At 39.3% G+C, this 27699-nt stretch overlaps 2 protein-coding genes and 1 non-coding gene across 4 annotated transcripts in view; 2 read left to right on the top strand and 1 right to left on the bottom strand.

Moving 5' to 3' along the window:
- LOC144666216 (uncharacterized) overlaps window positions 1-6224 on the bottom strand; it is a 32760-nt gene extending 26536 nt beyond the window's left edge. The window contains exons 1-4 of one of the 2 annotated variants that reach the window (XM_078527611.1): window positions 6141-6224; window positions 4802-5126; window positions 1682-2619; window positions 214-257 (exon numbers count right to left, since the gene is read on the bottom strand). In XM_078527611.1, coding sequence (XP_078383737.1) covers window positions 214-257; window positions 1682-2619; window positions 4802-5109 — 1290 coding nt within the window. In that variant the 5' untranslated portion in view covers window positions 5110-5126; window positions 6141-6224. The remainder of the gene's footprint in view (window positions 1-213; window positions 258-1681; window positions 2620-4801; window positions 5127-6140) is intronic. The other variant, XM_078527612.1, reaches the window with a different exon arrangement.
- Window positions 6225-6321: 97 nt separating this feature from the next.
- LOC144666195 (uncharacterized) overlaps window positions 6322-27699 on the top strand; it is a 50284-nt gene continuing 28906 nt past the window's right edge. Inside the window, exons 1-24 of the mRNA XM_078527563.1 lie at window positions 6322-6574; window positions 7668-7740; window positions 9629-9739; window positions 9973-10097; window positions 11223-11406; window positions 12126-12530; window positions 13807-13935; window positions 14739-14824; window positions 15329-15395; window positions 15509-15553; window positions 16685-16824; window positions 18363-18582; window positions 18951-19048; window positions 19391-19468; window positions 19889-19922; window positions 20177-20280; window positions 20538-20619; window positions 20832-20945; window positions 21066-21134; window positions 21663-21794; window positions 22015-22066; window positions 23643-23703; window positions 26673-26763; window positions 27438-27575. Of these exons, the coding sequence (XP_078383689.1) occupies window positions 6441-6574; window positions 7668-7740; window positions 9629-9739; window positions 9973-10097; window positions 11223-11406; window positions 12126-12530; window positions 13807-13935; window positions 14739-14824; window positions 15329-15395; window positions 15509-15553; window positions 16685-16824; window positions 18363-18582; window positions 18951-19048; window positions 19391-19468; window positions 19889-19922; window positions 20177-20280; window positions 20538-20619; window positions 20832-20945; window positions 21066-21134; window positions 21663-21794; window positions 22015-22066; window positions 23643-23703; window positions 26673-26763; window positions 27438-27575 (2772 nt within the window). The 5' untranslated portion in view covers window positions 6322-6440. The remainder of the gene's footprint in view (window positions 6575-7667; window positions 7741-9628; window positions 9740-9972; window positions 10098-11222; window positions 11407-12125; window positions 12531-13806; window positions 13936-14738; window positions 14825-15328; window positions 15396-15508; window positions 15554-16684; window positions 16825-18362; window positions 18583-18950; window positions 19049-19390; window positions 19469-19888; window positions 19923-20176; window positions 20281-20537; window positions 20620-20831; window positions 20946-21065; window positions 21135-21662; window positions 21795-22014; window positions 22067-23642; window positions 23704-26672; window positions 26764-27437; window positions 27576-27699) is intronic.
- On the top strand, window positions 10375-10449 carry Trnan-guu (transfer RNA asparagine (anticodon GUU)). Its single transcript has one exon. It is a non-coding gene; the product is annotated as a tRNA-Asn (tRNA).

The following is a 27699-nucleotide window of genomic DNA, read 5'->3' as shown; positions in this document are numbered from 1 at the left end:
ATAATTATAAATAGATTGCACAAGTAATGGTTGGATAGATCAAGTCATAGCCCCAAGTGGTGAAACTGTGTGACTGCTTGCTTCCACAGGATGATAGGACAAACCTTACAAATGCACCACCATAGAATTCAACAAAATAATGTTAAATTTACTTTTTAATTATTACTTTTTTATTATTATTAGCTCATGCAGAAACATAATTTCAGGTGGTACCTTTCTTCCACGTTTTTTTGGCTTCACTTCTTTCTGTCCATCGCCTTTGTACAAAACATTCAACCGAGAAGTGTTAACAATATTTATTAAAAATACTAGCTAACTTTTAGAATTAAAAATTTCTCTCTTATAAATGCACCCAAGACCATAGGGCTGCACTTACTACTGTAGATTAAAGTTGCCTTTACTGCCAGATGCTAGTCTGGCATTACAGAATTTCGTCGACCAGGTTGCACTAATACATGTAGTTTTCCTGGTACCCAGGGTTCTTTTTTTATCCTTTAAAATGCCATGAATTCCATGGGTACCATTTTCCCATTTTTTTTTTTGCAGAAACAAAAACAGACTTTTAACTTGTTTTGTAAAATCAACATTATTTTCCACGACTTTCTATGACCCACACTTTAATTCCATTACTTTCCAGGCCTGGAAAATTAAGTGTAAAATTCCATGACTTTCCAGGGTTTCCATGACTCATACAAACCCTGGTGCCATGGGTTTCTTGTGTACATGGTTGTGACCCAGCCATTTCAGGTTACTCCTCAGTATTCTATCAGCTGGTTGTCCCAACAATTTGCTGGCACCCATTGGTGCTACTGGGTGGAGAGAGGCACTTTGAGAGTAAAGTGTCTTGCTCACGAGTACAACGCACTTGACCTTGTCCAGGGCTTGAACCCAGACCATTAATTTTGATCTGGGGTCAAACAAACCAACCATTATAAAACAACCACATTTCACTTAAAGCAGTGATAAATATTAACTAATTCAAACATGATGATCATATATAATGCTGCAGTTAGTTTTTGATCTCAGTTAATTTCTTATTTTAACTAGTTGTTAGTTTTTTTTTTCTAACTAGTTGATTTCTCAATACTAGGTAAGTAATAGGGTTAGGGTTAGGGTGTATGGGTTGGAGCCATATATTTTAAAAATATAGTAGTTCACCCAACGTTTCCTACATGGCCATGTCGCAAAGTAAGTAAGGGGTTGGACAGCGAATCCAGCGGTTGAGAGTTCAAATCCAGTGTAGGTTAGTAAAGAGGAAAAAGATTGTGACCTCTCATGCGAAAACGTACACTACGGCTTTCTGCCGAACGGGTAAAATACACGGCTACAGAGCGGGTAACGAACGGATCCTAAGGCCGTGTAGAACGGATGAAATTGCACGGCTAAATGGCTTCTTATTTATTCTGAATGCATGGTCATGAACAAGTGAACGGCTAACGAAAATTGTTGATGCTAGTATTTAGGGGAGGGGGATAATAGCAGATAGTAGAGGAGGGTTAGTAAGGATGGGGGGGGGGGGTTTATGAGACATCAAGGGAGGGGATGTGTTTTACTTTTTCTACCTATTACCTAGGCTAGTATAAAAAATAACTCAGTAACTAGTTAAAATAAAACATTAACTGAGATGAAAAAATAACTGCAACACATACAAATAAAAAGGGTGAGACAAGTTAAATTGTACCTGTTTTTTTATCCTGTGGCATCTTTTTCTTTGTGCTACTTGGTTTGCGATAGTCCTTCCACTCATCATCATCATCATCATCATCATCATCCACCTCCTCTTCTTCTTCCTCCTCCTCGACATCATCATCATCATCATCATCATTATCGTCATTGTCCACATCATCGACCTTGTTTTCATCATCAACATTATCACTGCCAACAACAATATCACATTTCCGTTTTCTTCCTCGTTTCTTCCCAGGAGCTTTGGCGCAATTTGTATCACCAACAGAGTCACCAATAACATTTTCAGCAGGAGTGCTTTTTCGTGGCCTCCCTCTCTTTTTGGGAGTATTTTTGTTTGATACCTCTTTTCTTTTTAACTGTTTACCATCTCTTTCTATTTCTGCTGACTCATCATACACAAAAATATCTTTCCTTGGGGTTCGCACCCTTGTGGAAGTTCTTCTTGGAACAACACTCTTTTCTGAGCTTGTATTGTCCAGTGCGCAGCCATCAGAATTTTGAGATGAAGATATAGTCTCACCTGCAACTTCGCCCTGGCCATTCAACGTCAAATGAGAATTTGCATCTTTTTTAACCTCAGCAGAGTGATCGCAACTTTTCCTTGGTCTACCGGGACCTCTCTTTTTCTTTGTAACATCTGTGGCCTGAGTGTCATTTCCTTCACTTTTACTAGTCCTTTCTTCATTAGTAGATTTTTTTTCATCATTGTTAACCTTAGCAGAATGACCAGAACCTTTCCTTGGTCTACCTCTCTTTTTCTTAGTAACATCTGTAGCCTTAGTGCAGTTTTCTTCACTTTTATTAGTCGTTGCTTCATTAGTAACTGAACTCTCATTCACTTCGGTACAAGAGTTTTGTGCTTGAATTTGTCTTGTCTTTTGGTGTGTCGTGTCGCTAGATGAAAAGTGGAATGAATGTTGCTCTCTAGACCTACGTGTACAAGAAAGGTAATAGAAAATGTACATACAGTATTGTGAAAAAGTAATGCACCCGAAAAGTGTGAATTTCGTTCTTTATTCTCCCGAATTTTCGCGAAATTGTGAGCGAAAATTCGCAAAAGTACGCACTACTTCATGCAAAATTTCGGGACAACAAAGGACGATATTTCTTCATATTTTCATCGCCTCAACGACATTTCGCAATATTTCGCCAGACGCGAAAAGATAATTCGCTAGCCGGTTAACAGCACTTGTGTAGCGATTAAAAAGGCACATTCATATTACGTTCACAGCGAACTTTGCTCAAAACGCTTGAACCAGCCTCGAAATATTGCCACGAAAGTTTGGGATCGAGCGAATTTTTGCCACGAAAGTTCGGGATCAAGCAAATAATTGCACGAAAGTGCGCGATAATTACCGCCTACAGCGAATTATCCTTCGAAATTTTGCGTGGTTCCAAACAATAGAAGAAAATATGACGAAACTGCACGAAATGTCGGGGAAATATCGCGCAAAATTCGAAAAGCCCCGAAAAATGCGAATTTCGCCGAAATTGGGGTGCATTACTTTTTTACAATACTATAAGGAATAACAATAATTATAGCACAACTAAAGTAAAGCCCGCGTTCTGATTGGTTAATTTAGCGTCTACTATTTGCCCATGGGTGCATGCTGACGTATGCCTTCAACCTGAGCGCGCGCACTTATCTGATGCGACATGGCACAAGACAGTGCCACTACTTCACGAGTTTTTACTTGTTTTCTCGATTTTCCTGTGAATTTGAAAAGCTAAACATAAGAAAAACCATTTCTCCATAATGCTGAAAGACTTTGAGGTATAATGCAAGTTTGAAATAATTCAAAACTTTGTTTTGTTTGTATTTTTCTTTTAGGTTTTCGTCAGCGTTTACGCGAGCACTACACGCAATTGTTCAAAGTAGCGCGCGCATTTTACCTAAAAAAAAATTAATAAATGGCCTAAAAGTTGTGCTATAAAACAAATGGTAAACGTCACAGCGTGCATTATTGAGTTACAGATGCACTTGGGAGGTTTGCTAAGCACTCAAGAAGCTAGAGTCGCCCTCGGCTATCGCCTCGGGCGACTCTTACGCATCTTTCGTGCTTAGCAACCTCCCGCGTGCATCTGTAACTCAATAGTGCACGCTGTGACGTTTACCATTTGTTAAATAAGTTACATATATAAGATACTTGCCACCCCCTATACCTACCAGATCCACCACAAGGAAGGTGGGCAAGGGATCAGCAAACTGCAGCATAAACACCTGCTTCAAAACTCAAAACAACTGCACCACATTGCACAGCTGAAGCGCATAATAAGTTCTACTATAATTATAAAGCCCTGAGAAACCTTGTATGTCACTTCACCGCGGATGGTCCCACCATATTGCTGCTGACCAGCATTTGCTCCATTTTAACTTAGCCTAAATTACTACTGACATTAAGCCACATTTAAGCACCGAGAGCCATGACTCAGTTTGGTTGAAGGGCTTTTAGCGCTTAGGATTTTAGCCAAAAAATGGCAGGTTCTGACTCGTCCCGGGTCATCTTCATATAGCACGGGGCCAAGGCAGAAACATGTGAGTGGGGGGGGGGGTGCAGGGGATGATCGCCTTGCACTCCCTTTCTCGGTACCCATCTCTCCCTGCGCCGTACTCCCTGTGTATACCTGCCAACTCTCACGCCTTGGGCGCGAGTCTCACGCCTACGAGTTGAAAACTTTGATCTCACGCCAACTCACGCTTACGAACCAATTTCTCACGCCTAGTCGAAAAATGTGAGTTATTACAACCAAAAAAGACACATTTTCCAAAAAATGTAATCTCAAACCAGTGTGAGAAAATAAAACTCCATGTAAAATGAGTAAATGGTGATACCTTCCCCGAAATGACAGAATTTTGACGAAAAAAAGCATTGGGAACGAGGTCGTGTTTAGCAAAACACGTCCACGCACTGGGATCGGGAGATGTTCCGAACGTCTTCGGAATACTTCGGACGTCTTCGGAAAACTTCGGACATTGTCGTATCGTTTTCAGAAATCCTGGCACTCTCAGGATAAAAATCTCACGCCTTTGACCCAGAAAAAGTTGGCAGGTATACCTGTGCTGTATGAAGATGGCTGAGGACAAGTCAGTGGCAGGTTAATATATAATTACCTTGGACTTGACAAAGGACTGGTTAGTGGACTTTCACCCTCACTTCCTGAATGATCAGCTATTCTGTGTTGTCGCAAATGAACTCGTGACTGAAACAACAGGTTGCACTGTTCACACTTAAACTTTCTTTCTCCTGTGACTTGGTGGTTTGCCTGTTTGACATGATATTTCAGTCCCCACAGAGACTTGAAGTCTTGATTGCAGCCTTGTGCTGGACATATAACTGATCCATTTTGTGTGAGTTGTTCTTTTAACTCAGCCAAGTTCAGGTTTATCGGTAGGTCATCAGGGTCCTTCTCCAAAGACATGACAAGGGGACAATTCACTGCAACAAAAACAAGTGTTTGAAACTGTGCCATATTATATTCACGACAATTTGGCCACTTTTCATACTATTTGCTATAATTTGCCACTATTCACTATTTGACTGTTTGGGTTTTCCCTTTTTGTAAAAGGGCTACATTTTTGTATGACAGGTAAATCTTTTCGTTAAAAATAATTCCATGGGTAAGAGTTTGGGCCTAAGGCTGAAGCCTCCCAGTATCAAATAATTTTGAGCAGGCCATCCCTGCCCCCCCCCCCCCCCCCCACCACTATGGAATCAATGCTTGGAAACAGTGCCTGGTCACCAAGTGTGAACGCATCTCTATGAAGGCATGCACACTTGACACCAATTTTTATCATTTTCACACTTGGACATTTCTTTTTCTTAGTTAATAGCGATCTATTTGAGAAAAAGAAAACCATCAGAAACTTTCTTTCGGGGGTAGAAGGATCTATTTGTATATTTAAATGTAGTGAAACGTTCGCCGATTTCGAAACAAAATGGCGGAAAATCTGGGAAAATACGGACAGCACATGGCGCAACTTGCACGGCTAAAAATAGGGTTTCTTTTTAATTTAAACGTATTTATTGAATGAATTGGTATTAAGAAAGGAATGCGTTTGACTGAGCGAGACTTGAAGGATAAAGAAGGTTTCCAAAGCGTTTTTTGAATCGTATATGACTCAATACGTGTCCTGGAGAGCGGTTTTAAGAAGTAACTAACGCTTCAATTTTTGAAATAAATTTAACTTGACAACTAAAAATAAAACAAATGATTGAAAAAGTACATTAAAAAAAGAATTGAAGCAAGAATTAAAACTTTTCGCACGGACCCCACTGGGATTCGAACCAACGACCTCGCGTGTTGAAAACACGCTTTCAAGAGAACAGATCCTCTGCCACTTTGCAAGATTATTCCAACATTGAAAACTAGCCAGAGAATATAGTGGATGCCTCGATTGGCCGTTTGCTTCAAAAATGTGGCAAAATTAGGTTAATTATGATAAAATGTACCTTAATAATGTTCGTTTCTCCTCTGGCGTTTGGCATCCATCTTGATTTACTTTGAGTAGCGAGGAAATTGCGGGGTTGGCAGTGGTAGACTGGTGCCGAACAAGATATAACCTTCCGGTTGTTTCACTTCCGGCGGATTACGGAACTCAAAAACGAGGCTAGAATCGCTCGAGTTGGTTACCAAGCAAAATCGAATATGGCGCCCAAAACAAAAGAAGAGTCCGGGATAAGAATGGAGTTCTAATTGACTTCTAGAACAGAAAATCGAAGCAACAGCCTTTAAGTGACTTTTATAAGAATATGGATGGAATTTATGAAGTGTCATCGTCAGAAAAAGTCAAATCGTTGGAAGAGGATCTCAAAAAGGAGCTGAAGGAATTGCAAAATGAAGTCGAAGAGGGAAATTATTTGAGCTCAGTGCCGAAGGCATTTGGGTGAGCTTGACTTGTGATTTGGTCAAAATTTTATTTTGCTAGCTGGTATACATTTATTTAAGTCTTAATGTTGTTGTCATTTATTTATTTGTTCATCTTGACATCGAACAAACTTGACATCAACATGTTGAAATGTTAGTAGTTTGATTACTATAAACAGGCATGTTCGGTTCGGGGTCACTAATTTATTACCTCAAGCTGACATGTATTTTTAATTATTGAAGACTTTGGATCAGGAGCTCTAAGGTGACTCGCTCACATCAGCATGGCGAAATGCAATATTAATGTTGTATGGCCATTGAAATTACCTGAGAGTCACTTCGGACAATTCCGCCTTTTTGAATATTTGCAATAACTTTTTGTAACAATTACATGTATTAACAGAATTACCTGTATAACACTTCTACCTATAAATCTTTGAGGTTTCTGTATCTACCTATCATTTGTTTACTTGTGGTTCTTGTGAAAATATTTCAAATGAAGAATTTTGGCAGTTTCTCCGACATGTTGCCAGTGAACCCAGGGTATCTAAAAGAACAAAATCAATCCAAAATTCACTCAAAAAGGTGTCTGACATTTGCAGACTGCAGACTAAGAGAAGATATCATGTTACCATAACCATTATTGAAAGCTAAGCTAACTGTAAACAGGCTAACTGAAGTGCTATTCAGGCTAACCGAAGTGAATAGTGGGCTAACTGGAGTGTGTAGTACACTAACCTGAGCGAAAGTCTGCAAGTCTGCAGTCTGCAAATGTCAGACAGCGGTTTTACAGTTTCAACAAACTCATACTGTAATCATCCCTATAATAGAGTAAATGTCTTTAAATCGGTAGACCTATCCTCTATCTAGGCCAAACTGGCATTAAGAAATGTTGGTTTCTCAGGAGGGAGGAAAACCAGAGAACCTGGAGAAAAAACCTCGAAGCAAGGACAAGAACCAACAACAAACTCAGCCCACATAAAAATTATGACGTTGGGTCTGGGAATCGAACCTGGGACGCATTGGTGGAAGGGGAGGCCTCTCACCACTGTGCTATTCCTGCTCCTCCCCCAATTTTTTTTTATGATTCAGCCCCTTCTGTTAAATTGCAGGTCTGTTCCTTTGCCAAAGGATGTTGACCATTTCAAGAGGGAGAGGAAACTGGCCATTAACAAGAGTCTTCAGGTGTGTTCTAATGCTTGGAAGGAGGGAGGGGTACTAAGGGAATAGCAAGACAGGGATGTTTTAATGAAGTTGTTAAAAAATTAACACTCCATCTCCCCCAGAAAAAATGACAAATGTCATCTTTGTGATAAAAAGACCCCCTTCCCCAAGAAAAAAAAGGTCATAAGACTTTTTTCAGCCTAAAATGTACCCTATATTAAACAAAGTAGATGTATGTACAAATGTACTAAACATTGTTAGTACCCCCTCCCCCCCAAAAAAACGTAGCATTGAAATTATTTATGACCACTAGAACTGTAAAAGCATTACCAAACTTACTCACTCACTTGCTCACTTACATGTACTCCTCTGGGAGATTCAGGGACCTGGTCTAATGGTTATTGTGCTGGATGCCAGATTGAGCAGTTCGGTTTGAGCCCTGGTTGGGGTCATTGACTCAGGCCTTCTGATAGGGTGCGGCAAAATAGCAGAAATTCTGCGGCATTTTTAGGGCAGATTATGCGGCAAGAAAGTACTATTATGCGGCAAATTATGCGATTTTATCTGAGCGATTTTAAGCTTGTTTTACAAGGTTTCAGGAGATAAAAATCCATTCTGTGCATTTCAAAAAAGGATAAGAGCATAAAGGAACAACAAATATCTTTATTACAATGAAATAGATAAATTTACACCTCATTTACAATTATTCCAATGTCAAATGGCTTTCCGTGTACACTACATGACGTAGTAAAATGTTGACGACTTTTGGTGATACTATATAATTATGAAGTGTAACAAGAAGCCGCTGACAGAATTAATGAAGGCGCACGTGTTAACGTACAGTATCAAACGATCGAACACTCTACGATGTTTTTGACTTCATGGAAGGATTTAAACATTCTGAATTCAGACATTTTGCCTTGTAAACTTCAGTACAATACAAGAAAGCAAAGATAGAAAGCAAATTTATTTGTGTGAATGTTGTTATGGTTAAGTTGAAACTGAAAAAGAAGTTGCCTGCCCGAAGTAATGTTGTTTGATTGGAAACCACATCAGAGGTTTTTCAAGGTTTTTTGACAGGTAAACCACCTTGAAACAACGTTGAAGTTGTCTTAAAACCTAGTTAAAGCGAATATTTCTTTCATCTTTTCTCAAATTGTGCGATTTTGTACGAATTATGCGAGTTTTGATGAATTATGCGAAAAGTTGCGATTTGAGGTCAATTATGCGAAATCGCAACATCGCATAATATCAGAAGCCCTGCATTGTGCAGTTTTTTGCCACTCTCCATCCAGGTTTATAAATGGGTACCAACTTGATTAATTCGACATTAATTGCTGATCCTAGCAGTATGCAAGACGCATGTCACTTATCAACCTAGTAAAATGGCCCAGCTCACAACGAGTCTCTCATAGCTCAGTCGGTTAGAGCGCCCAACCGCTATCTGGGAGGCCATGGGTTCGATTCCCGTCGGGGACTCAGAATTTTTCTTTGTCCCATGCCCGAGTCATGTTGAACACTTCATCTTCATTCAACAAATTAATGCTGGGGGAGGGGGTATAAACCCTGGGATGTACGAGCATCTCATCCAGTACAGTGAGAAGTAGAAATACTCCTACATGTACATGTATGTGGTCACTTGATGCTACAGAAAATGGAATAACTGCACCGGCAGTATGGCTTTTCTAGAAATTGTATATTTTAAGAGTGTCCCAGTATTTCCCTCCCCTCGAGGGTTGTGGTACTATAGTTATGCAAGTCATGTACAACAAAACCAACTGTGCAGTCAGCAAGATGTTAAACATTTGTTTAGAAATATTTGGCATACAGAACTACATGTAGTGCAATAATTACATTTAATTTATATTATATTACTGAGGACTTTTATGAAACCATTTTTGTTCTGCAGGTGCGGGAAGCTCAACCGTTGATTATACAGTCAGATGTGATGCATGAAGAAATGACAAGCTGTTGTCAAGTGGAATACACTGCAAAAAGCATTCCACTTCTCCTTCATCAGGTCAGCTGAAAAAAAGTTACAATTGCCGTACATCCCTAGCTTTTGCTAATTTCTTACCAGTGAGAGAGACTGAGATTAGCTGGAAAAAATCTATATAGTGAGAGGACCTACCTCAGTCTGTCTTTGGGCGACTTGTATAATTTTGCTATCATAAAAGCTTGTATGAGCTGGGCACCCAAGATAACTTCCAAGATTTCTTTCTTGTTAAGGTAACAGTTTCTTATTTCTTGCAGTTTTTTGTGGACAGGATAGAACACTTGGTTCAATGCAAACACATGCACATGCTACGATGGGCTCGTTTCTGTGAACACACAAAAGCCATTGAAAATCTTTACCCTGTGTACCAGAAAAGACTCAGGTATATATGTCGACATTGCAATAACATTCATTACCACAAACATGATTACTTTGAAAACTACATGATATTTTGTGAAGAAATTATTCTACATGACACGAGCGTGGGACAAAGAAAAAATCTGAGTCCCTGACGGGAATCAAACCCATAGCCTCCCAGATACCGGTTGGGCGCTCTAACCAACTGAGCTACGTGAGACTTACTAGGTTGATAAGTGACACGCATCCTGCAAACTGCTAGGATCACTTATCAACCTAGTAAATGGCCTAGCTCACAGCGAGTCTCACGTAGCTCAGTTGGTTAGAGCGCCCAACCGTTGTCTGGGAGACCATGGGTTCGATTCCCGTCGGAGACTCAGATTTTTTCTTTGTCCCACGCGTCATGTAGAATAATTTCTTCACTATTTATCACTGAGCTTAAAATCTACCATCTTTATTATTTACTACATAATATTTTATTTTTAATAAGGTGTGAGGCTAAGCATAATAAGCTTTTAATGAAGCATAATTATTATGTGTAAGTTATGGGTTGAAGGCAAGACCACCAGAAAAATATCCAGCTAGTGGCAGAGTAGAGCACCCAACACTGAATTACAAGACCAGCAGCCTAACCATTCAGGAGTTTTTAAATGTACAGTACATGTGTGTAGTGGCAGTCTGACAGTTACTTTTCTTAGCTCTATCTTGGCGGGAACTGTATAATGTCAATGGCCTGTTATATTTACCAATTATTCCACGAGTGCGCATTGGATATGAGATGGTACATAGCCAATGAGGCGCGTAGGGCCGAGTTGGCTTAAACTATCTCATATCCAACAAGTGCAAGTGGAATAATTGTTTTAATAACACCCACAGAATTACATTATTTAAGCTCCCTGGCTGTTCTCTCTGATGCGTACACCTTCCATATTTTGTGGTCCATGGTACTCAATTATACATGTACCATGGCCTGTAAACCAAACAAAACTAAGGAATTGCAATAAACCATTGCTAATTTTGAATAAATGCTAGTATCCCTTATTTATCATCTGGATCTCAATACAATAGTTCACCAGTGAGAATGTCATATAATAATTGGCAAAGCTTCTTTCTGACCACAGAAGCTATTCCTTATCTCTTGTATTGTTAGTTATATCATGGAGGAATATCAAGACTGCCTGCAACGAGCAAGGCGATTGGCTGTGGCATGTGAAGCAGTACTGGCTGGAAGTGATTCAGCAATGAGTGTAGTCACTATGGAGGACTTGTTGATCTACACTCGATGGCTAATCTGTATGTTACATTCAGTCAAGGCTTTTCATGCTTTCATCAGGGTAAGTACATGTAAAGGACTGACAAGCTTGGGATGGGGGCCAAACTCCTCAATTTATTTTGATGCAGAGTCCAATCTTGTTTGTCCGGATTGGGACAGAGGCTGACCTCGTTTCCAGTTTGGACCAGGAACGAAATTCATGTGTCCATTTTGGCACAGGGATCAACCTCATTCCCACTTTGGGACAGGGACTCGTCTCATGTGTCAGGTTTAGAGTAGGCACGAAGGACTCTTTGTAGACCTTATTTAAAGCAGGGTACTGGTGAGCCACATTCATTCAATTTGGGACGGCGACTCATCTGTGTCCAGCTTAGTTCGTGGCAGAAAACAACCTCTCATATTCAATTTGGTATAGGTACCCATCTTAAGTCCAGTTTGTGACAGAAACCAAACTCGTGTGTCAGGCTGAAGCATTTGCCAATCTCATGTGTCTGGTTGGGGATGGGCAACAGACTAATACATGTATATTAAGTTTGTGATAAGGGCCAATCTCCCTTGTCCAGTCTGAGGTTGAGGTTATTCACATGTCCAGGTTAGGGCAGGGATCAACAATGCGTCCAGTCTGGTTAAGGGACAAACCTTCAGGTTTTGGTCAGGGACCAGCCTTAATTGTGTCTAGTTTGGGGCAGTCCATGGACATCTGTCAAGTGTCAATATCTAACTCATCTAACTGCTCTCTAGTGCATGGTTTAACGACTCCAAGTGATAATTTTTTTGCAGACAATCGAATGGCTTCCCTCGACTCACAAGAACAGTATTCAACCTCAAGTCACTGAAAAAGAAGAAAAACCACCTGAACAGGAACGTAAACCATCAATGGGCCCACCCTCCAAAGCACGAGGCCAGCTGAAGAAGATTCTCAGTCAAGTATCTATCACTGCACATCTTCATGTCTTGAGGCCACAACCTACACCTGATTCTAGCCTTCCACCTCCTCCCCCTCTCAGTCTGTCTCCCTATCAGCTAGTGTCAGGGACAAATCCTTCCATCGCAGCAGCAGCAGCTGCCTCTGGTGGTGGATTGGCATCAGATGAAATAAACTTGAAGTTGCCTTTGCATGAGACATCTTTCGTGACCATAAAGGCACTGTTGGAGTTCTTGATGACGTGTTATGCCGTTGAAATGGTAAGGCACAAAACCTGTTCTCAAAAATTATGTAAATTACATGTTTTTGTTTATTACCGGTAATTTGCATTGTTACAACTAGAATGAACGTCAAAAATAGTTCTAACACTTGTTAAAGGAATTATATATAATTATTATGTTCTTATCTTGGTGTATGGGATGGTCAATTCCCAACATTGCTTGAGAGAGGGGCGCCTACCAGTACGAGCTAGAATTGTGCTAAGCACTTGTCCTAACACGTTTGACCTGCGTTGTAGATCTTTGCTAATGGAAAGTTAAATAAGAGCCATTTGAGCGCCACATTACCCATGACATATATATGTAGTTTAGAAAATGGGTCTAATCGTAAGCTTGCTATACTACTACAGTAAAAACCCGCGTATAAGAACCTAGGTTTTTTCAAGTTAGCCTAAACAGGCTCTTATATAAATGATATTTAGTGTAAAATTAGGCTAACTAGGTTCTTAGTTAGGTTCTTAACTTTTGTTCAAGAAATAAAGTAGAATTTTTAAATGATCTAATCTTTAATGTCCACTAACAGTATTCTTGGAGGCTTCCGTAAGCAAAATACAAAACTATTTTAATCTGATTCTGTTAAAATCAAACTTACACTGTAACCTTCACTATAATTCCCAATTAATTCTATATTTTTGAGAAGATTTTCTTTTTCTTTTTTGAAAATAAGAACCTGTTTTAGAATTTTAGCCTAAAATGGTTCTTATGTGAAGGGTGCTTAAAAGTGAAATTTTAGCCTTACAGGTTCTTAAATGTTAGGTTCTTATACGCGGGTTTTATAAATGTACGATGATTGTTCGTAAGATCAACGTATTATCACTGATCACTAAATGAGCTTTTATATCTAGCTAAATTACATGTATGTTTATCAACTCTGTGTTACTGATGTTTCTTTCCTTGCTTATTCATAACTTCAGTAGAATACTTTTTAGGCATTTATAATTAAATCTATTATATGACTCTGACTTACATTATACGTTTTAACACATTCATTCATTCATTCACCACATTTCCCATGACAATACAATGTAGTTTTAGAAAAATGGTTCTTTTCTGAACCTTGGCATACTACTAATAAATGTACGATGATTAGCATAAGATCAACGTATTGTCACTGATCACTAAATTAGCTTTCATATCCAGCTAAATTACATTATGTCTATCAATTCTGTTTTACTGAATGTTAGGCATTTAATAAGCATCTACCTTGTAGGGTACCTATTATTTCATTCTGACTTACATTATTATGCGTTATCTGCAGGATATAAATCAAATAAATACACACGCAGATGAGATGGATCTTTTCACTATGGTCTCAAGGAGGTTTAAGAAGGTGTTTTCCAAACAAGAGCAGATGAGGACTTTTCCTGTTTATGATGCATCAATTGAGGTTAGCATTCTAAACATTACAGTAAAAACACTTCAAGACGCCAGTTCTGTGGCGATCTATTGAGCCCTGATCAAACAAAGGTGCAAGTAGTCGCAAGTTTAACTTCCGCACAGACGTGCGTTGTGTGGGCAAATAGACTCCCAAGTTTATTCACAAATTGCAGAACAAGCTATTTCAAGGCAGTCAAAATGTAATCAAACAGCAAACGAATGACGTATAATTACATTGTAACTTGCGTTGACTTAGGTGGCGAGACAATAAAAAAACATGCAGCGTTACTTGCGTACAAATTAATTTTAGCGGAAGTCAACGCAAGTCAAAGCACGTCCTAGCCAAACGTAGTCGCAAATGTACATGTAGTCTTCCTATTGCGGCTTTATTTGGCCAGGCCTAGCCACTCGCTCTTGCATCATTCAGTTTTGATTTATCAATGTACATTTGTAAGTAGCTTTCAACAGCATGCGTTGCTCTCTGCAAAATGACCCAACTCTGATCCTACAAACCTTTCATCCCATCAACTTACCCTACAAACCTTTTGTAAAGATTTCAAAGGAATCTTAAAGCCGAACGCAGAGTTTTATCTATCATATACATGTGACGGCCATTTTTATCTTTGCTAGATGGACTGAAGATATTCCAAACTGAGTAGCTTGTTCAACATGGACTCTGTATCTTAAAACAGAAACCTTACAGGGAAAATACAACATCATTATCACCAATTTCGATAAGACCATTAACTTAGTAAGGTCTAAGCCGTAAGAATACTTTTTTGACCAGACCATTCTTTTATTTTATTTTTAAAGGAGTTTGGAGACTCTAAAATAAGGAGTGAAGGTGCCATGCACACGTTCAAACAGCAGTCCAACTGGATTTCTTTCAATCCTTTCAGGTGTGTAATACTTATTTTTTTATTAAGTTATACGAGACTTCGCCTACTAAAAAAAATAAACCGGTTTACATACATTTAACACTGTAATTCCTGAGATTCTTGCTCTATTTACCCACAATTCTAGTTAAGCATAGAGTGATCTTTTAACGTTTTGCTGGATTCAACAGGTAGTTTGTAACAAACTGGCAACTTAAGGACAACTTCCATTTTTTGGGTTGCTTCCAAATGATTAAATTGTTTAAAATATACAATGAAGGAGTACACCCATAAGAACAACAACCGACGAAGAGACATGTCTGCATTAGAGAGAGTTTAGTGTCATGCAGACAAGTAAAATTCGGCCAGGAACAGCCAGTCAGCCATTTCCACCTTGGAGAGGTGTCCACCTTCGGAGAGGTGTCCACCTTCGGAGAGGTGTCCACCTTGCAGTAGTGCCCACTTGAAATAAGCTTACTGTAGAACTGGCAGAAGTAATACATTGTTTGTACACTCTCCATTTTCCAGGCCAGAACAGACATCAACGCAAGTCAAAGTCATGACAAAGCTAAAACAGAAAGGAAATATTGACGAGGTAAAATGTTGCCAGTATTTTAAAGCTTTGTTACGTTTAGTAGGGCAACCATTATCTTAAACCTCGACAGTTCCTTTTGCATTAAATAATTTTCCCTTTAACTTTTTTTTCAGTTACTGAGAGCCCATTCACGCTTCCTTCATGTTCAAGATGGTCAGGTGAGGTTATAATACGAATAAATGGTTTGTAACTGATCTAAAAATTCTAAAAAGGTTTCAAAGATATTAGAAAATTTTGTTTTGTTGCAAAATAAAGTAACCAGTTGCTAAAAATGGTGAAAATGTAATAAGCGCCCAGCCTCGAATAAGCGCCCACTCTCAGGGTCCAAAAATTTAATAAGCGCCCAGGGCGGTAAATCGAATAAATACGGTAATCGGGTCATTTCATGCTATTTTTTTGTATGCCGCCGGTATGTATGGTCTCCAGGGATGTTCCCAAGGTTAAATACACTTAAGGAAAATGTACATGTTCATTAATAAAATTAACGTCCTGCATAGAAAGCAACGCTTACAAGAAAAGGCGTTGTTATCCGCCGCCTGGTTAGCTCAGTTGGTAGAGCGCCGGACTGCTGTGCGGGAGGTCGTGGGCTCGAACCTCAGACCGGACCAACACTCAGGGTCTTAAAATAACTGAGGAGAATATGTGCTGCCTTTGTAATTACATCTGCAAATGGTTAGACATTCTAGTCTTCTCGGAAAAGGACGATAAAGCGTAGGTCCCGTCTCCTGTATCTTTAGTCTTATGACAGGGGACGTTAAAGAACCCACACACTATTCGCAAAGAGTATAGGGCACGAAGCTTCCGGTGTTGTGGTCTGGCCTTGTGTAGTAAATTACAGGTTATGTACAGCGCATTTGAACATATATATGAAAAATGCGCTATATAAATTCATTATCATTATCATTTATTTATTGTTCACATTTCTCTCTAAAATTTCTATGTAATCCGGATGAATGTCATGAGCTGTTGTTTTCTGTGTGGTATCTAATTGTGCTTTTTTTATTTTAATACGGTTTAATCGTGTCAACGTTATTAGTCATTTCTAACCAGGAAAAAATGCTACTATAAATAACATGGGCCGCTTTTACAAATCGTCGTGCAAACACTCAATGCGGTTTTCCCATCGTTTAATCAAACGTAGCACAAAAATGCCTGACGGTATTTTAGTTTTTATTTCAATTTGATGATCAATTATTTCTACATGTTAACGTATTCACACAGGGCTAAGAACTAGAACTGCAATGTCAAACATGCAGTCTAACCAAGTGTTGTTTTTTTTTTGTCTTCAGAGAATACTGTCATCGTTAAAGGAACACGCTAAGGCGGTGGTAGAGCCACCTAAACCTCACCCAGCATCCGTGACAACTTACCGTACACAGAATGACACGGCTGCAGTATGGAAACGTATTTTCAGTTATGCTTCTGTAAGGTAAATATCTGTCACATGTCATTTTACCCTTGAAGATATCAGCAATGTCATAACATCGTCCGGCAGGCAGTTGATTCAGAGTAAAGAAGCTCTTAAAGTTGATATAGTTTTTATATACACCTAAGTAACGTATGACAGAGATACGTTATGTTTTGACCATTGCACTCATCGAGTTAACAAACAGGAGAAAGAACAAGAAAGCTACATGTATGCGATACACCTTATGAAGCGGCATTAGCCAGAGAATTGAAATCTTATGCGATTGAAAATCTTGTTTCACTGATTGAAGTTGTCATTAAATTTAAATTTAAATGAAATGATCACAGTTGCCCTTTAACAAGCAAATATAAAAACAGTGATTAAACTCTGTTGTGTCTCGGTGGAAAAGTTGACTATTAACTTGAAGTAGCAACTTCTTTGAAAAAGCTGATGTTGGAGCAAAAACAAAAAAACTGTTTCACCTCAGCTCGTCTCCAACAGCATACATGATATTGCTAACACAATAATAGTGGCGTCGACCTACTGAAAACCAACTGGCTTGAAGTCATTTCGAGAATGATACCGTAGTTCTTCCCTGAAAGAGACCTGCCCGAGATTAAAAGGAACGTGGTCAGCGTTCTTTCCGCGCTGACCTGGACACTAGTTTTCACGTTTTGACAAAAGTCCACCGTGGCCTTTTATCAAAAAGAACCTTCAGAAATCTGCTTCAATCTTCTCAGTGTTTCACTAAATGGGAAAATTAAAAAAAAAACACTGAGAAGGTCGAAGCAGATTTCTGAAGGTTCTCTATGCGTATTTTTGATTTCGGGTTAAGGTGGACTTTTTTCAAAACGTGAAAACTAGTGTCCAGGTCAGCGCAGTCTGAACGCTGACCATTTCTTTTTAACCTTGATTGACGTTTTCTGTCAGGAATAATTTAGTAAGTAAGTAAGTAAGTAAGTAAGTAAGTAGGACTTTATTTAACGAGGGTCACACCTGACAGTAATCAAACTGATAAACTTGTGGCCCTCACAAAAATATAACAATAACAGAATTATAACAATGTTAAAAACTTTAAAAATAGATTGATTGAGATAAAACTATGTACAACATTAAACACAATAAGACAATTAAGAATTAAAATTACATGAATGACTGCATATGGATTTGATTATTTAAAATTTGTTTAAAAAGAGAACGCTTAAAAAAATTAACACTTGGGCTCCGTTTTAAGTCCGCGCTAAGTGAGTTCAATTCTTTGATTGTCCTTGCACTTAACGTCTTGCCGCCTTCAGTATTCCTCTTATATCGAGGGCAACTTAAGTTAAGATTACAGAAACGAGTTGATCTTTTATGAGTATCAGAGTTTCTGATGAGTAAATCATTTATATATTCCGGCGTGGTGCCATTAATCCGTTTGTAGATTAAGGTACATAGGTTAACATATGATTCTGCATAGAATGGAATCCACTTTAAAGTGTTAAATAGGCTGACAGAAGATGCTGTTCTTTCGGCGTTATTAGAGTAATAACTTTGAGCTGTTTGTTGATTTAATATAGTTTGAGTTCCAAGGACGACGTTCTTGAGTTTGACACCAAAATCAGCGAGGATGACATGGGCGGAAGTAGTAACACCGCTGGCGAGTTTGATCTTGGCACAGCTGTTGAGCTGCTTGGCTTGGATGATGACGATGCCAAAACTCAGGCCAGTAAACTACAAGGGGCATACATGTCCTTTCTGCTGCTCAGGCACCTCAGGCTTAGAGATCTACAGAGATCGGTAAGAAATGTGCCTTATGCTGAATATTGTGGAGAACCTATGTGCAATATGAGTACTTCAATGTCGCGGAAGAAGGTTCCAAGTTACAGTTTACTCTAAAAATTCTAACATAGGTGGAAATTAATTCTTTGACAGGTATATTATTTAAAAACTTTGTGACACGACTGTGTGATTGGTGATAGCCTTATCATTCATTCATCCCTTGTGTGCTAATGCCTTGGAATAGGCACATGTACCCTTTTATATCACCAGGAATTGTTACACAAAGTAGATAACATTTAGTCGTATTAAGAAAAGGTTTGCCCTGTCATTCACGATTTCTCTGTTAATATACGTTACAATGTGTTTCTTCGTTGTTCACTTTGTAGTGCCTTGGTATGCTAAACTACTTCAGATCCACTGAGAGAACTCTAACGATAAATGACGGTGGTTTGTCTTTAGAAGGAGGAAAGCAAAAGCCATCCAAGTAAGTTTTTGATTCAGGATCTGTAGCATGGTATGGACTCTTTATACACGAAGAAGGCTGAATTTATTGCAAACTTATAGGTCCCCCTTTTCCGCCATCAACCAGTAAAGATTCATGTTTAGAGCAATTTGTATCAAAAGATGAAGTATTGAACTATCAAGTTCAGAAAGAGGAAGGTTGATTGAATAGAATTTTCTTCTTTTGAAAACCAGTATTGGTTGTACTTAAAATATACTTAAAATATGACAGATTGACTTTAGCTTAAACGGCTTGACCTAGCCCCATTCACAGAACTGTAAGCTAGAATTTAAGTAAACAAATGACGTGTGATATCATTTTCAGGCATCAGGTGTTTCATGGTGGTGGAATTGCAGGCGTTGGATCCCACCAGTATATTCACAACACGCCAGCAGATTACAGGTATATTATTAAAAGACCAGTGTTCTACTAGCTACTTTGTTACACCCGACATTCATGAGAGCCATTGCGTCTTCCTTGTGTTGTGTCCTCAGTAAAAATACAACTTACAATGTACGTTCATGTATATATCAAGGTGTAACGTTTAGTGAAACCTAGAAAATGTGCTGGAAGTGGAGTCTACTATTTATTTTTCAAACCTTGTAGTAGTCTAGTCATTTTATTAACTTGCATGAACCAACTTGTAAACATACCGAACTACCGAATCAGCAATGGCAGAAAACCAAAAATCTGGCATGCTGCAACACTCTTTTTATAGCCACATACCCTTTGGAACTCAAAAGAGTTTTCGAAATTTGACTCCATGGACTACACAGCCATGACACGAAGCATCACTAACGAAATTGTTATTGTATTTTTCAGGGTTGAACAGTCAGAATTCATGGAATTTTCGGAAGTAAGTGTTTTTGTTGTTTCAAATAACGGTATCAACAAAAATATAAATTAAATTTCTACCCTCATTAAACGGCTTTTGACCCATTTTTTCCTGCAAGTCTCACACTGAATGCGGATTTTAAGAAAAAATACCAATGAAACGTAACTTGATGTTTATACAGTAAACAGTAAAGGTGCCAAACATGCTCCGTTTTTTGTTACCATATCTTTTGCATGGGCGTTTTTCAATTCACTGCGTCCTATTCATTATTACAGGTCGAAAATCACGATGATTTCTTCACGACAGAGGAAGGACGAGTTCACATTCAGGACCAGCGAGGCTACTACATTTTGTATGACTCAGCGCTGTCAGACTTCAAGTAAGTACAACACGGATAAATCAGAAAAATGTCTTTGAATCTTTTTGGCTTGATTGAGAAATAAAGAGAAGGTTTCGTAAGCAGTTATTTTTTCAGGACTTCTAAAACAATGGACTTTACTCTATCTCGAGCTGGCCCATGGTTTCCTTCTTCAATTCTTTCAGCCAGTAAAGAAACATAAAATAACATACTATGACCAAACAACGACGCTAGTTTTTTGTTGTGTAATGTCGATTGCTTCTTTTTTGTTATTTTAGGGAACTGGAAACAGAACTTTTGCTAGTGGCGACTCATTTTATCGAGAAAGACAAAGACTTGAGACTGCCCAAAACTCTCAAGGTTGGTGTCAATATAAATGAACATTCCATTAAGATCTTTCACCATTCGTCTTTCGTAATGCATCTTTCACCTTCTAACTACCCGATGTTTTTAAGTAAAGCAGCAGCGACCTTAACTTGTGTCCTCTATTTCGCTCAATACCGTCTCATATTTTCAGCCTCGTACCTATGTAAATTTAGCACACGTTTTATTGGCCTGCCTACTTGCATTAGTTTCAGGGAGATCACATTGATCTGGGAGCTTATGGACATCAGCAAGTCGATAGGTTTGCCGTTCTTTTGGACTTGTGGACAAATGAAGCAGCATATTTGGAAAACAAGAGACAGGTAAACATTGCCAAGTAAAACATTCAGACATGTCACTGTCTCATTCTCTTTCTGTTTTTAAACGTTTTCTGCAATCTTTCAATGCCATTGACATGTTTTTGGTTTTACTCATTACTCAAGCTGTTGGACTGTTACCTGGAAGCATATCATCACGTCTTCGACCCAAAAGAAAAGAAACGGCTTGCTCAGGTTTGTAGCAACAAGTATGCATAAAGACTGATGACCCATATACCGTAAAATTCCGGTTTTAAGCCCCCCCCCCCCGCTTATTAGCCCCTCCCCCTTGTTATAAGCCTATCTACCTGGAAACAAAACAATCCGATTATAAGCCCCCCGGATATAAGCCCCCCTCTGCTTGATAACAATACTGAACAGGGCTAAATATTGCTTTACTATGCGTTTTAAACTTAAAAACGTATTTCGATCAACACTCCCGTGGCTCGTTTCGAAACTTTTTTTTATTCCGCTTATAAGCCCTCCCGGATATAAGCCCGCACAAATCCCCTTACGAAGTTGTATAAGCCCAGGGCTTATAACCGGAATTTTACGGTATTGAAAAGATTGACCACTAGGTTATAGCAAGGAACAAAACGTTTTTCCACTTTTATTGTGCTTTTCTTGATTACTAGTTATCATTATTTATCTTAAAATGTATGTTTGTTGTAACAAATAAGGCAGTATCGTCTATGTTTTTGACGGGTTTTCTCTACATTTCAGATAATGGTGAACGTGATGCATGAAAGACCAAGATATGATTTTTCTGCTGACTATTTTGTCAAGATTTACCGTGCTGAGTGTGTCTGTCTTCGACTTCATTGCAACTTAATCAAATCAATTCTTGACAAACAGGTTTGTACAGTCTTTGTCTGGAACATAATTTATTACATACAAGAGAACGTTCAGGTCAATCAGGATTTAATGTTACCTATATTGCCCCATCTTGTTAGAAAAGACAGCATTTTACAAAACATGCCCTGTGCCTCTTCGACCACATCACTGCTAATGCTTAACTTAGATTTACTTCTCAAGCAAATTGTTGACCGGATTATTTGTTTTGATTCTCATTCAGATTGATGACCAGCGAGAGTACATTCAAAAAGTCTGCAGGGAGGATAACCCTGGTAAGATAAAATCCCTTCATTTAGTGATTACAATCATCGTAGCACAGCGGGGTCTTGCAGTAGCAATAGCGTGTCTTTCTGAAACCTTTTGGCAGTAAATAAATGTTGATCAGATACAGTGGCCTGAAAAAAGTAATGAAAGCACAACCTCGCTCCCAATGTGTGGCTTCAATAGGTCAGTTGGTAGAGCATCGCACCGGTATCGCGGAGGTCACGGGTTCGAATCCCGTTGAAGCCCTGAATTTTTTTTTCAGGCTTCTTTATTCCAATTGCTTAAATTGGAAATTCACTGCGATGATCATTTATCACTTTCATATACATCCGCAGTTCATATATGAATCATTTCATATACATTACATCATTTCACTCCTCTCACGGGAAAATATGAACTCACAATTGACCTCGCTCCCAATGTGTGGCTTCAATAGCTCAGTTGGCAGGCGCGTAGCTGAGGTTTTTGGAAGGGTGTTCGTATTGGCAGGATCATTTATTAAGGGGGGTTATTTAATACGAGCGCCGAAGGCGCGAGCCTCTAGAGGGGTCTGGGGGCATGTCCCCCCAGAATATTTTGAAATCTAGAGGCCCGGAAATGCTATTTTCAGCATTGTGTACGTCAATATTTCAAACTCAATGGAGTGTAAAATAACAGGTATTTTTAGTCATAACAACAATATTTCCGCTGTTTTGTTAACTTGATGCATTCATACATACATACCGGCTTAGTAAACGAAACGTTTTACAAAAGCTTGACATGTGCTGCAAAGGCATCTCAGGGTAAAAATTAAGGTTAAGCCCCCACCCCCCGGCTCCACCGTCAATGTACTAAAAGCGGCGTCAAAGCGTCAATATGCACTAAATACACGTATCACCTTGGTCCCCCGAAATTGTAATCCCCGCCAATCGTCTTGATACTCCATTTATCAAATACCGAAAGCCTGTTAAGGAAATATTTTTTCAACGATGGGATTATTTTGACTGCATATAATACTAGGTCACTAGGATATATTTTCCTAACAATTTAATACTTTCCCGATACTTTTAGCGTTTTCTTGCGGGGTAATTTAAAAGCTGAAACACTCAAAGTTTGTTTTCCATTCCCCCACTATTTGCTAAAAGCTGAAAATCAACAGTTTGTGTTTTCAGTCCTCCATTACTGACCTCCAAAGGGGGTTCGTTCGAACCCTTCGAACCCCCCCTCCTACGCGCCTGGTTGGTAGAGCATCGCACCGGTATCGCGGAGGTCACGGGTTCGAATCCCGTTGAAGCCCTGAATTTTTTTTTTCAGGCTTCTTTATTCCAATTGCTTAAATTGGAAATTCACTGCGATGATCATTTATCACTTTAATAGGGAAGACTGCAAGGCAATTGTGCATACATGCATACATACATAATTTTTTGTTGAGGCAGGTCTGGTATGGTAACCATAAGCTAGTGTGGACCTGCCATGCTTAGAGTACATTTAAGCTTACGAAATATCGTTTTAAACGAGGACCTTTTTTACGCCCTAAGGAAATTATCCCTTAGATCTCCAGTGGTGTGTAATACAGTATTTATTTTTTATTATAATCATTTGCAGCTTTGTTCGGTCTTCCTCATCGGATCATCCCACAGCAACATATAGCGGTAAACACAAGTCGGTAAGGAATTTAAATATCCTGGTTTGTTCAACTTTTAATGCTAGAGTGTTTGGGGACTTGTGGTGGGTATAGTATTCTATTTGGGAGATGCAATGGTCTAAGGTTCGGTGTCAGTCCAGAGGTTTTGAATTGTGACTAGTATTGTCATGATGTGATCTTGGTAAAGATAGCGCGTCTCTCCAGCGAACTGCATAAATGACTGGTGAAACTTTTTTAGGGCAACCTGATAACAATTTTAGGAGTACCGTAACTTAACTTATGTATTTTGGGGCGTCTGTTAAATTTAAGGGCCCCTAGCGGAGACGTTAAATAGATATGAGGGATTTATTTAACTTTACTGTAACAGCGTAAACAAAATAAATAAGACGCGTAGTTTGCTCACGGAGTATGATAGTCAACAGAGTTTGTGAGTAGGAGACTTATCTATTCTGCGCTAATGCAAAGCCAGGAGATGTCGTTCATAGTTCGATATCGATGCATTCATCGTCATCGGGGTGAAGAGGTGTTAAAGAGACATCAGGTGAAATTTCTCATACAGTGGCGAGTTCTCATTCGCATTTTAATTTCTTAAAGATGGCAAAAGTTTGGAAAACAATGCTAAGGAACCCAATGTATAGAAAGTTCCACTGCAAATAGTACAAGTTCCCTAATTTACAAGAGAATCACAGTGATTCTCCACTCTTGAGTCAAGGTTTGATTTCACAGTAACGTGCGAAAGAAAATGAGTCTCACCTACAGGTCCATTTTCATGCAAATCAAACTCATTTTTATTTGAATGGTTTTGCACGTAGACTCGATTTGAAACAGAGGCAAAGGGTAACTCGGAAACGGCCTGTTGCGTAATTTTACTCTGTGGAGCGTTACCTTGGTGTTTGAGGCGGTTCTTGGAGGGGGGAGGGTGCGTCTATTAGACATGAGGCGTTAATTAGATACGAGGCGTTTATTTGAGAGTGGGCGTTTATTAGATCATTAATTTACGGTAATCAGTCTTCAACATGCCATGCAAGTATATATATATAGCCTTGGCTCCTAAGTGAAGCATAGCTCATCCACAGTTTTCTTCCACTGTTCTCTGTCTTGGGCTTGGTGTTCAATTTGGGTCCATCGTAGACCTATCTGCCGCAGTTCTTGTTCGGCTGATCTTCTCCAGTTGTTTTTTGGCCTTCCACGATTTCTCTTTCCTTGAGGGTTCCAGAAGAGTGCCTGTTTAGTTACGCTATTGTGTGGTTTCCTTAGCGTGTGTCCTATCCATTTCCACTTCTTTCTTCTGATTTGAATCATCATCTTGTCTTCCTGAGTCCTTGCCCATAGATCTTCGTTGCTGATGGTGTTTGGCCATCTTACGCCAAGGATGTAGCGTAGGCAGCGGTTGACGAAGGCTTGGGTTTTATCTGTGATGTTCTTCGTTACTCTCCAAGTTTCAGCTCCATACATCAGTACTGTTTTAACATTAGTGTTAAAGATCCTTAGCTTGGTCCGCAGGGATATTTCCTTTGATCTCCACACAGGTCTGAGTAGAAGGAAGGCTGTTCTGGCTTTGCCAATCCTCACCAACACGTCCCGTTCGGTTCCACCATCAACAGCTATCACACTTCCTAGGTAGGTAAAGGAGGCGACATTCTCTATGTCCTCATTGTCCAGCTTGATTGGGGCTTGGTTTGTGCTGTTTATGCGCATTGTCTTGGTCTTGGTCTTGTTGATGTTAAGACCTGTCATTTCTGCGGTCGTAGCCAATGAGTTGACTTTATCCTGCGCATGTCTGTGGTTGTGGGAAAGTAGGGCGAGGTCATCGGCAAAATCCAGATCGTGCAGTTGGGAGAAGAGGGTCCATTGCAATCCCGTCCTGGATCCTTCCGTTGTGGTCTTCATTATCCAATCAATAACCAAAAGAAAAAGCATAGGTGATAGGATGCAGCCTTGTCGGACTCCGGTCTTCACAGAGAAAGGCGGTGTAAGTTCACGATTGTGTATTACCCTGGTTTGAGAATTGTAGTACGACTGCTGTATGATGGCAATAAACTTCTCTGGGATTCCATAGTGGCGAAGAATCTTCCAGAGAGTGCTGTGATCGACACTATCGAAGGCCTTTTCAAAGTCTATGAAAGTGATGTAAAGTGAAGAGTTCCATTCTAGCGACTGCTCAGCTATAATACTTAGGGTTGCGATATGGTCAGTACAAGACCTGTTCTTTCTAAAGCCCATTTGTTGGTCCCTTAGGATCTCCTCGAGGGCATCAACTAGTCTCTGCAGGATTATTTGCCATGCAAGAGGGGTAGCAATATTTCAAGTTCCTTCATCATAGATGTAATAATTTGTCCTCACTACTCGTGAAGAATCGGCTTCCAATGCCTTTCATTCAATTCGATTTGTTTATGGTAGCCGTTTCTTCCATAAGATATATGTTGCGTTTAAAAACTTGAGTTTACTATGTAGTGCCAGTTGGCCTGGGTAGGCACCCACATGACTTGTAAGCAGACTTGGTGGAAATACATGTACCGTAATGATTCGATTTAGCGCCCGGGGCGCTTATTTACTTTTGGCACCTCGAGGGAGGGCGCTTATTCGGGACAGGGCGCTTATTTAATTTCTTGAGAAACAACCAAATGTATCTAACAATAACAGAAACTGTAACAGTTAGAAATTGTTTAAAGTTCAGTTACTTTTAAAATAATTGTTCATTTTAGCAGTAAATATATACATGAACTGTACGGCGAACGGTCAGGAGTTTATCTAGTTGACGTCAATGACTTCAGTATGGGCAGATTTCCACAATAGGGGGACTTATTAGAATAGGGGTGCTTATAAGAACGGGGGCGCTAATAAGAATGGGGGCGCTTATTGGAATAGGGGCGCTTATTTACAAAAACACATTCGAAGGGGGCGTTTATTCGTAAGGGGGCACTTATTGGAAGGAGGGCGCTAAATCGAATCATTACGGTACACGTTCGCTGACATTGTGTTTATTGCAGACCCGCCTTGAGGTATGTCTACATGTTAGAGTTTCATCCATCCCTCGGTCTGGCCAGCAGGGTATATGAATCAATACAAAATGCTTCAAAGGTACGCAAATTACAATTTTCCCTATTTCTTTTTAGCAAAAACAAGTACTGCTGAGTGAGGCCACTAAATGATTATACTTAAAGGGACTGTGTCACGGATTTTAGCCAAATTTAGGCATCGGAAATGACTATCAGACGCAGTGAAATATAAAATTAACCTCTTAAAACAGTGAAGGAACATTACAATATAAACACAGCAAATACAAAAGAAGGAACGGATGGCCAAAAGTGACGAAGATTGAAACCGATTGCAATATGGGTTTTTGAAATATTGTTGGGCTGAACATGCAGTTTTCACAGTTAGTCTCATCTGCTTATAACTTTAAATAATAACGCCCGGGAGACACATTTGGTTGCAATAAGCTATGATTTTGTCATTAGGATCCAAAAGAGGAATTTCTTTGCAAACGTTAAGTTTCATAGCAAGTATTTAGCAAAACTTTAAAAAAATAAAATAAACACAGTCCCTTTAACTTTAGAAATAAGAATACGTTTTGGCAGTGTCAAGCTCACCCAACGAGGTTAATCTGTTGCGCGGACATTTTGCTTTTCAACTGAAAGTGACCATACATTTTGCCTTTGATGTACAAGCGGAATCTTTACACACACTATTAAATTAACACATACGAAACACATGGACTCAAATGCTTAATGGTCGCTTTTTTTTCAAACTAGATGTTTAAACAAATACACAAACCGAAAAGTACTGGAGAAATTATATCCCTGGAACGTCGCTTATATGAAGTAGTACAAAAGGAATGGGACAGTCAAGAACCCACTGGCCACTCATTTGCACTGCAGACGCAGAAAGATGTGAGTATTACATGCCATGCCATTTACAGTCGATGGGGGAATAAGTACTAGTTGATGTTTTGAGACTAGACCGAACTCGCCTCTTCGGAGGCTTCTCGAATCCTCGTGCTATTTGTTGATTGTA

This window comes from Oculina patagonica, chromosome 9 (assembly GCF_052425735.1).
Source record: "Oculina patagonica isolate OP01 chromosome 9, crgOcupat, whole genome shotgun sequence".
Lineage (NCBI taxonomy): Eukaryota > Metazoa > Cnidaria > Anthozoa > Scleractinia > Oculinidae > Oculina > Oculina patagonica.
This window is presented reverse-complemented; position numbering and strand designations above follow the sequence as displayed.